The sequence below is a fragment of the Pseudochaenichthys georgianus genome, unplaced genomic scaffold (assembly GCF_902827115.2).
Source record: "Pseudochaenichthys georgianus unplaced genomic scaffold, fPseGeo1.2 scaffold_2084_arrow_ctg1, whole genome shotgun sequence".
Classification (NCBI taxonomy): Eukaryota; Metazoa; Chordata; class Actinopteri; order Perciformes; family Channichthyidae; genus Pseudochaenichthys; species Pseudochaenichthys georgianus.
In genome coordinates this window covers 7,004-16,814 of record NW_027262775.1, presented here as the reverse complement: position 1 = coordinate 16,814, position 9,811 = coordinate 7,004, and the positions used below count along the sequence as shown (strand labels likewise).

At 40.7% G+C, this 9,811-nt stretch overlaps 1 protein-coding gene across 1 annotated transcript; it reads right to left on the bottom strand.

The window, feature by feature from the left end:
* Positions 1-1,330: 1,330 nt before the first annotated feature.
* On the bottom strand, positions 1,331-5,663 carry LOC117441876 (somatostatin receptor type 2-like). Its single transcript, XM_034077894.2, has one exon. It carries the CDS (start codon positions 5,214-5,216, stop codon positions 4,197-4,199), a length of 1,020 nt encoding a protein of 339 aa, XP_033933785.1. The 5' UTR covers positions 5,217-5,663; the 3' UTR covers positions 1,331-4,196.
* Between the last annotated feature and the right edge of the window lie 4,148 nt (positions 5,664-9,811).

Sequence of the window (9,811 nt, the reverse complement as noted above, 5' to 3'; positions counted from 1 at the left end):
GTTATATAATATGGAGTTTTTTCGCGAGGAAAAGAATGGAGCTCAGAGCCTCAGAATACTGAAATCTGTATTCGTTAAAATCTTTTTTTCTTTCAAATTTGTTATTATTTACATTGCTTTTAAAATTGTTCTGTGTGACCACGAAGAAAAAGGCGAAATCGTGTTGGTGACAGATTAATTTCTTGACTATAACATGAAATGCCGTGAGACTGTGTTGCATGTTAGCAACCGCCGTTTTAAAATGCACCAGTGGGGTATTTACTGAACTATTTTATGTTCAGGTTCAGGTTATTTATTTGTACCCGTAGGTAGATTCTGTTTGCAGGGAAAAGACAGACACATCTCTAATAAAGGACTAGTAAAGTACAAGTATACCCCGCTCAACCAAATCTCCAAAATATTGAAAAAATATTTTAAGGAGGAAAACACATTGACTTCCAGACGAGGAACAGGAAGTGCTAAAATGCTAATTTACGGCTTTTAGGACTCATTCATGCCCCACTTTATAGAAAACACCGTTTATACCACGCACTTAGCTTTCCCCTCCTTGAACTCCAGCACCTGGCCTCCATGTTCACAGACAATTACATTTCCATGACCTCAGTGACGCCTTCAGGTAAACCTGAAAACCTTATGTTATTTAAGCTCAGTAGTATCCGTGTATGGAGTGGGATATCGGGTTTGAAAAGAAAGAGGTGATTGAGTTCAGGGCCATTTTGCACTTTATTGGATACTTAACAATGAAGACATTTAAAGACATATTTCTTCGGGAAATCAGACTTTTTTTACATGGTTATAATATTTTAGACGTGTATTTTGTAAAACAGAAGAGTACAAAGTAATAGTATATTTATTTTATTATGTGAAAGTATGACTTTGACCAACACCAGTAACATTTTAGGCGTTAAAACATATTGTAAACCAGCATATTAGACCTTAGATGACCTCTTAACTAATTAAGCTTTATGGAACTGTTCCTACATTATTATTAATGAAATCATTTTACAAATGTGTTTTTTGGGCTGACACCTCTCACTTTCTTCTCTGCCGTTGGCATGTGAGCATGTGTAAAAGTTTCAGGGAGATGTCGCAGGGTTTATTAGATCAAGTTGGAAGACACTCGTCTCAGCAGAAAGGACTAACATCTTTCCATTTCACACAACGCCCACCAGGGACAGTAGTAAAGCTCTCACTCGTACAGAAGAAGATCCTGGAGGTTTTGGGGAAGATTCACCAAAGATTCTCTGTATTTCACTTTATAAATCTTCCATTGTGTCTTGCTTTTGAAGATGCGCTTTTTCCTGAGTGAAAGTACCAATAATACACTGTGTGAAGTACTTATAGTTTTATTGTTATTGTGTAAGCCCACACTCCTTTACTTTACTTATACCAAGTATCAAAAATACTTTTAGCTTTGATGCCTTTTGGGAGATTAATCCACATCAATGCATAATAAGATTATCATTATTGCTTTCTATGTAAGAAGTTCTTTCGTAAAGTACAATACATCTCCCTGAAATGTTTACACACACCTCAACATTGAAATGAAGTACGATAGATAAGTAAATGTACTTAATTACATCTTTCTCTGAGAAGTAATGGTGGCCCACAAAATGCAGTGGCGTAAAAAGTACAACATGTCCTGCTGATACCGGCTGATATGTGGAGTTTTTCCGAAGTAACTTCCCACTACGCTGATGTAACAAATCATTGATAACATTTCCTCGCATCCATACAAGAAAAACAGAGTGTTTGGCAGAAGTTTTATTCCACATGAAACACCTTCTGTTTGTTCACAGTCATACAGCAACAGAGTGTAACATGCTGACATACACAGTAAAGTGACTATATGTTTACTATTATGCGCCTCTTACATCGAGTATTACATCACGTCATCACGATACAGATTGTCACGCACACATTATCTTCTTATTTATACATATTTACATCACAGATAATTGACAGCATCTACATCTATCTGACCCTTTGCTTTCCGACACATGTTTGCACACATCTATTTCCAGTTTTTTAAATTATATACATGTTATGATTTAGTTAATTTTGGCAGTGAGTATATATAATTTCGTTATTGAAATCGTCCAGGATGCATGATCATTTCAAGACGAAAGAAGCCTGAAACTAATACAATTTGAAAAGCATGTAAATGTGTCATTGTGCATGAAAAGCACAACTCAAATTAATGAAAAGAATGTAAGAGTTCTGCTAATGTGCATGTATTTACAGAAGAATGTCAAAATTCGATAAAGCCAGGTTCAAAATGCTTGAATATTGATGGCATATCTCTTAAGGTTTTTACAAAGGGCCATGTGTAATTAGAAAGTTCTGTCAACAGCCATGCAAATATATTTTTGCCATAGTTTTAGGATTAAATTGTTCTTTACATCAGAGTCTTCTTTTCTGTGAAGCTTAAATCATGACATTTTGTACACAGTCATTAAAAAACAACCCTTTCTCGACATGTTTTATGAATAATTGTACCATAAATCAGGTCGTAAATGGTGTGTGAATGCTCTGTAAAGAGCTTCAGAATATAGAGAGGAATGAAGCTGGACAGGTGTGTGTGTGTGTGTGTGTGTGTGTGTGTGTGTGTGTGTGTGTGTGTGTGTGTGTGTGTGTGTGTGTGTGTGTGTGTGTGTGTGTGTGTGTGTGTGTGTGTGTGTGTGTGTGTGTGTGTGTGTGTGTGCTACTGAAGAGGAGACATCTGCTGAAGAAAGGAGGAGAAAAACATATTTTTGAAAACAAATATGGATTGTGAAACTCAGAAACGATCGATAGGATAAAAAATGTAACTAATAGATATCGCCAGGAAATGAAGCTGGACAGGTGTGTGTGTGTGTGTGTGTGTGTGTGTGTGTGTGTGTGTGTGTGTGTGTGTGTGTGAGTGTGTTACTGAAGAGGAGACATCTGCTGAAGAAAGGAGGAGAAAAACATATTTTTGAAAACAAATATGGATTGTGAAACTCAGAAACGATCGATAGGATAAAAAATGTAACTAATAGATATCGCCAGGAAATGAAGCTGGACAGGTGTGTGTGTGTGTGTGTGTGTGTGTGTGTGTGCGCGCGCTACTGAAGAGGAGACATCTGCTGAAGAAAGGAGGAGAAAAACATATTTTTGAAAACAAATATGGATTGTGAAACTCAGAAACGATCGATAGGATAAAAAATGTAACTAATAGATATCACCAGGACATTTCCCCCGTTCATTACTGACATTAAGACAATGGATTTTTGCATTACGAGTTTTCCGACATGTTGTGTTTAAATGAGCACATGAGGCATAATGTGAAGTCTTCAGACAGATGTCCTAAACATCCATCTGCACGTAAAGCCAGCAGCGCATACTCCAGCTCTGGGAGTCGAGGAGCTTTGTGTGTGTGTGCTGGTGTTTGCCCGCGGACATGTGACTCGTGTTTCTCTGTTTACACTCCACCTGTCCACACTTCATCCCTCTCGTGCCTCATTTCATTAGTTCTGATGAAAGGCAGGAGATGCAGTGGAGCGTCTCGGCTCAGCAGGTGCAGTTATTAGAAGAAAAAGAATGGTTCGAAAGGTCTGAGTCAGATAGAGCATGAGGTACTCTGTCAAGAACGGGGATTTGTGGAATAGCATATCCAATTGAAGTATGCGGTTTGATGAGTATTTTGCTGCCTTTGTGGCAAGATACTCTCTGAAAGGGTGTCTTTTTCCATTCGCACAGGGATATTACAGTGATTTCTTTCAGCCGTGCAGCCAGTCGGTACTTGAACACTGAACCAACACCGTTCCGATAAAAAAACATCTCAATCTCTACATACACTTGATGAAACACATATATTTTAGACAATATTACCTCAATTCAGATCACATAGGTCAAGAGAGCTCAAAAGATATGTACAACCTCAACATATTCCAAGTCAAGGTTAAAAAACTAAATAAATGTATCCACAGACCATCAAATAAATCTGAAGAAGTATCTGCAGTGCATCACGAGAGGAAATTCATGAACAAAATCCAACAAAATGTAGCAAATCTGATAACATAGGACAAGTAAAATCAAAGAAATTATGTACAACAATGTATTCAAAGCTAAGAAAAGTAAAAAATCTGAATTGATCACATATCTAAATGTCTTTTTAAATAAGTTGGAAGACGTATTATGCAGTGACCGGATATTGAGTGAGCTTTTAACCGTCTCTATGCCAGAATGGTCAAACTTGCGTCATTTAAGTCATACCGTTCAGTGTTGCATTGCATGCTGGGAGATGATTTGGCGGCTGGGCAGAGGAGGGTCCGGAAGTATCTCCGAAAAGTTTCGGAAAAGCATGCGTAGAGGATGGGGTTGGCACAGCTCCACGAGTACGACAGCAGCACAATTAACTCAAAGGCTCTGGCGAAGGTCAAATACAAGCCCGTTTGGTACAGAGCGTAGAAGTTTAAGGTGTAAAACGGCAGCCAACATATCCCGAAAACCACCACGACTGCAACCACCATTTTCGTGACCTGTGACTCCGCGCGGTGGGTTTCAAAGTTCGGCGTCGTTGTCGTCGTCATTCGGATCCATTGGGACCTCATTGTTAGCAGAAGCGCCGCGTAGGAAGCCGTCATGACGGTAAAAGGCAAAGCAAAGCCCATGACGAAGGTGTAGGAAAGAACTCCGAGCCACCAGGCGTCGGAGTCGAGGTCCGGAATGCACAAACCTCCATCGGAGGAGAAGTGAAGCGCCATGGGTAGGATGGTCAGAAGAGAGAACAGCCAAAGGAACGCCGAGACGATCTTTGCCCAACGAGGCGTTCTCCAACGGGCGAACTTTAGAGGATCAGCCAACGCCATGTAGCGGTCGATACTCATCGCTGTGAGGCAGAAGATGCTGGTGAACTGGTTGAGGCCGTCCAGAACCATCACCACTTTGCACGCTGTGTCGCCGAACATCCACTTGTTCTGGAAGTTCTGGCTCGCTATGAAGGGAAGACCCACCATGAAGAGTCCGTCAGCGAGCGCCAGGTTGAAGATGTAAACCGTGGTGGAAGATGAGAGTTTGTCCAATTTCAAAATGGCGATACCGACGAGGGAGTTCCCGGCGAGTCCCAGGAAGCAGACCACCAAGTAGAGTATTGCCACGGTGATGCGAAAACCATGAACATTGTCGTGGTATAAAAAATGATCGTCCACAAAGGTGGTGTTGGTGTCTCTGTGGGGGAAAAATGGGGCGTCCATTGTGCGTCGAATGACTGATCAGAAAAGCGAAACAGAAATGCCGTTTGAATTCCCCGGAAAGCCGCTCAGCTCTCGACTCTCGTTGGTGGAAGTAAAAAAGTTCAGCGACTCGTCTGAAAAACGTGAAAATCAAACACGGTTTTCAAGATTCAAGAGCAGCCAGGCTTCAGCGACTCTTCAATCGGCCCCGTGAAGTCAATCCTTTTATCTTGAGGAAAAGAAAAGCACCTGCAAAAGTTTATTCCAAGTCAGCACGCTTCTCTCTGGTTCCCATGAGCACACTTAGGAGCCACTATCACACTCAATTTGAAATGAGCAGGGTTGCCACTGAACACTCTTTCTCCCTGGGAGCTGCTTTATATATCTTCCCCCCACAGTGTGTGTGAGGAGTGTGTGTGGGGAGTGTGTGTGGACCCCCCTCCCAGATTTGTCTCCAGAGATTGGGATAAACTCCTCCTCAATGCCCCCCCCCCAGTTCCTGTGCCGTAACACTGTCTCCAAGGTAGAGCCTGGCCCCATCTGCTACAATACTTTTGTTTTCATAACTATCTCTCTCCACTCTTTCTTCTTCTGTTTACCCCCCCCCCCCCCTTTACTCCTCACCATCCATTTTGTCTCGGTTCAGTGGGGGGTCATTCAACTAAAACCTAAACACACACACATAGATAGCAACTCTATCTTGTTGTCCGGGGGCCACCCACCTTTACAACCCCAGACCGAGTAAATCTACCCCTCAGGAAAGAGAAGTCTGCTGTGTGTTGTTTCAGGGCTTTTGTTTTTTGACTTTTCGACCATTAGATGCCGTTTTCCCTCCTTCCATTCCACCTTGTTTGTCTTACGCCACAAAAGGAGGAAAAGCGAGAGGTGAAAAGGAGACGACAGCAGAGTGGAAAGGAGGGAACTGATGAGGAGAAAGGGGAGGAGGGTTTACAAGATTAAAGACTCTGGATGAGCGATGACCTCCGTCCTGTTGCCGCTCTGACACGCATTGCTGGAATACCCCGGGAACGTCCTTCCAAAAAACCCTCCAGTGTATTGCGCCACCCACCATCCACACGGCGAAGGAAAGCGAACACAAAGAATTCTTCCCAACCTTGCAGGGATCTTTTTTCTAATTTCAAAGACCCTATCCAGAGCTCATTCATCAGATGTCATCGATTTCCTTGGAGATATCTCGAGACATACCTTCCCCTTTTAACTGGTTTCAATTAACCGGGAGAAATGCCTTTGTAGTCTAAACTCCTGATTAGCTTGTGGCTTAACTTCCCCCTAGAGACCCGCCTCTCCACCCCGTCCCCAGCCCCTCGTGAAAACTTCACTGTTTCATGGTGGAGACGTTTGACAGCTTCGTATTTCACGGGCAGTATTTCCAGTGGTGTTGAGACAGACATGCAGGCGTCCACGTGCTGTGAGAGGACACGCCATCAAACCAATGCCATGTTTCACATCCCAAAACCCAAAGAGATAAAGGGTACTATATCAGAAACTTTAAGAAGTATCCAGTTCTTGCCCTGAGTGTCCTTTCTTTTCCACCACCATCAGTTATTTTTCCATTGTTCGACAGCTTTGACCTTTGACCTTTGTTCTGCTTGTTTAGTGAAGACCAGAAGCAGGTTTTATGCTTTAGAAATAAATGCCTTTTCTTGTCTTGTCGGGGTCACGTGAGGTGATGAGCGCCTGAAACCCAATAGTACAACTTTGGTTCTTGACAAAACGTCAATTCAATAGGGTGCATCCTCTGGAGACCATACATGAGATTACATCTATCCTTACGTTCAGAATCAGAAACCTTTATTAGTCCCACAGAGGGGACATTTACAGTTACAGCAGGAAAGAGCCACAGACAGCTTAGTGTTGCATATCTTACAGGCGTTAAAAAAAGTTAGAATATAATAAACAATATGTTAAAAAAAGATAACAACTAAAAAAGTTACATAATTTTCAAAAATACAGATCAAATCTTAGTTCTTAGGATTTAGCAGCCCGGTATATATTAGTTATTAAAGATGGCATATGTATATAAAGTATATATTGCACATAGTTTGACGGTATTTAACAGCAGCAAGTTACACAATTTACAAAATACAAGATACATACCTTGTAACAGTAACAAGGGTTTAGCAGCCAGGTATAAATATATATATATATATTGCACAAAGTTGGTTTGTATTTAGCAGCGAGGGGTGTTATAGTCTGTGTTGTGGTGTGTGTAGGAGGGTCTACTAGGGGCAGTGCTGGTTGTAAAGTCTGACCGCTGCAGGAATGAAGGGCCTGCGGTATCTCTCCGTGAGACGGGTGGGGTGCAGCGGCCTGTCAAATGTAAAATGTAAAATGATTTACTGAATACATGAACAATTGTATCTGCTGGTAGGACTAGAGTTCAAATCAGAGGATAACAAATGTATGTATCCTCAGGGACCATGAATATCTGCAGCAAATGTCATATGGTAAATTATATAGTTGTAAAATAAAAATATCAATCTGATGTGTTTGTAGAATAAAAGTCACATCTTTGGGATCCTCAAGGGATCATGAATATCTGACGCAAATGTCACGGCAATCCATTGTTAAGATATTTCACTGGAAGAGACAAATATCAGGCTTATGATGGTACTCAGGGGTGTCAAACTCAAGGCCCGGGGGCCAAATCCGGCCCGCCACTTAATTTAATGCGGCCCCACAAGAGCTCTGAAATAATATAATAAGTTTATTATACGGTTACATGCCGATTTCTGCACGTTGCACATAAACTACATGTCCCACAATGCATCTGGAATATGATTTTTTTTTCAGAATTATATTTTTTTTCAGAATGTGACTTTTCTTTTTTTAAAAAATAATTTTGTGACATTCTCACGGAAGAGACTTCCAATGATTTGCCATAGACTTCTGCTTTCAGACGTAGTTAATTATGAAGTTATTACCCTATCCGATGATAAAATGCAGAGGCAATAATGTCATACATACGTTTATATTAAATATTTACATATGTCTTTTCATATAGTCTAAAAGTCACAACCGGCCCTTTGAGTGCAACCAAAATGCTGATGTGGCCCGTGATGAAATTGAGTTTGACACCTGTATCTTGCCAAATAGTGAGCCTGTGTTGATGTATGACAACTATGTTAGAACTGGTTTATAAATGGTTCTTAATGATTAATAAAGTGTTTACAACCTAATTCATAAACTAATTATAAATCCTTTAGGTAGTCTTACTGTAAAGTGGTACAGATTTTTCACTGAGTAAAAGTCCGATGACAACCAAGGTCTTTGGGATTCATCCTTAAGGGACTATGGATATCTGTGGCAATTCTCATCCTTCTGATGGTACTTGAGGGTACATCAGCGGGTCCCAAATGTCAGTAGGGTTTAACCTCCAGGGACCATGAAAGTCTGTAGAAAAAAGTGGATTTTTCACTGACAAAAATCAGCCTTTTGTTTCTAGCTTCAAAGCCCAAGAATTACCACCGTTTTTAGGATTTTATCGCACAGGACGTTGTGGCGGCGTGTGGCGCAGTGGGTTGTGCGTATGTGTTCGGATCAGGGGGTCACAGGTTCAAACCCCACTGCAGTCAGCATGTCGTTGTGTCCCTGAGACACTTCACCCCACGTTGCTCCTGTGGGGATTGTCCACAGTACTGAGTATGTAAGTCGATTTGGATAAAAGCGGCTAACAAGTGACATGTAATGTAATTTGAGTTGTCAAAATTCAAATTGTCTCTCTTACCCACTAGTTTCAAACTCATGATGGCACTACAGAAACGTCCCGGTATCACCAACTGTATCCTCTGGGGATCATGAATGGCTGTACCAATATTCATGGCGACACATCCAATAGATTTTTAAGATATCACATTCTGGGGAAAAAGTGTTTGGGCGACCATCAAGTCCTTCATTTCCAGTCATAGAGGAGAGGAAATTAAATCAATCTGTATGCCGGTAACATGATGGCAAAGTGAAGGAATTTTTCTTTCTGTTGAAATGTTGTTGTAATCTAATTATATGTGTATAAGAACACAAAAACACGGAAACCATCTGCTGCCTGCATGCAATACAATGATTACAGTTAAATGTGAATCAGACCGTGTTGTATTGGAAACAACACGTTTCATAACAATGTCTTTTCAGTAAATGATGATACATATGGAAAGGCATGCTGCTCTAAATACTTTGAGCATTCTTGGAAGTGAGAGGACGACACATTAGACATCTGGAAACCCCACAAATCCTTTAATCTTGTTTCTCGGTATTACCTTATTGTCGTCTTCGTGCTTCCCAGCAACACTGCGTAAAACAAATCACACATTTTTGCAATTGCAACATAGGAATGTAAAATATGTACGGGATGTTGGCAGAACAACAATCCATCTGCACGACAACATCTGTGATTTATTCATGATGAAGTTGTATAATCTAAATATATCAGTGATGGATTTATTGTGTGTTCAGCAATTATTTAAAAACCTGTTTAAACAAATACTCAAAAATGTAAGTACTTTTACTCAAGTACAATCAATTATTTGGACAAAATTGCACTTTTATGCTACTTTATTGTTGTGTCTCATCAAATGTGTTAGTTATGTTCATGTATTTTG

What these genes read in the sequence shown, in the direction of transcription:
- LOC117441876 (XM_034077894.2), bottom strand. Translation starts at nt 5,216, where the DNA reads ATGGACGCCCCATTTTTCCCCCACAGAGACACCAACACCACCTTTGTG.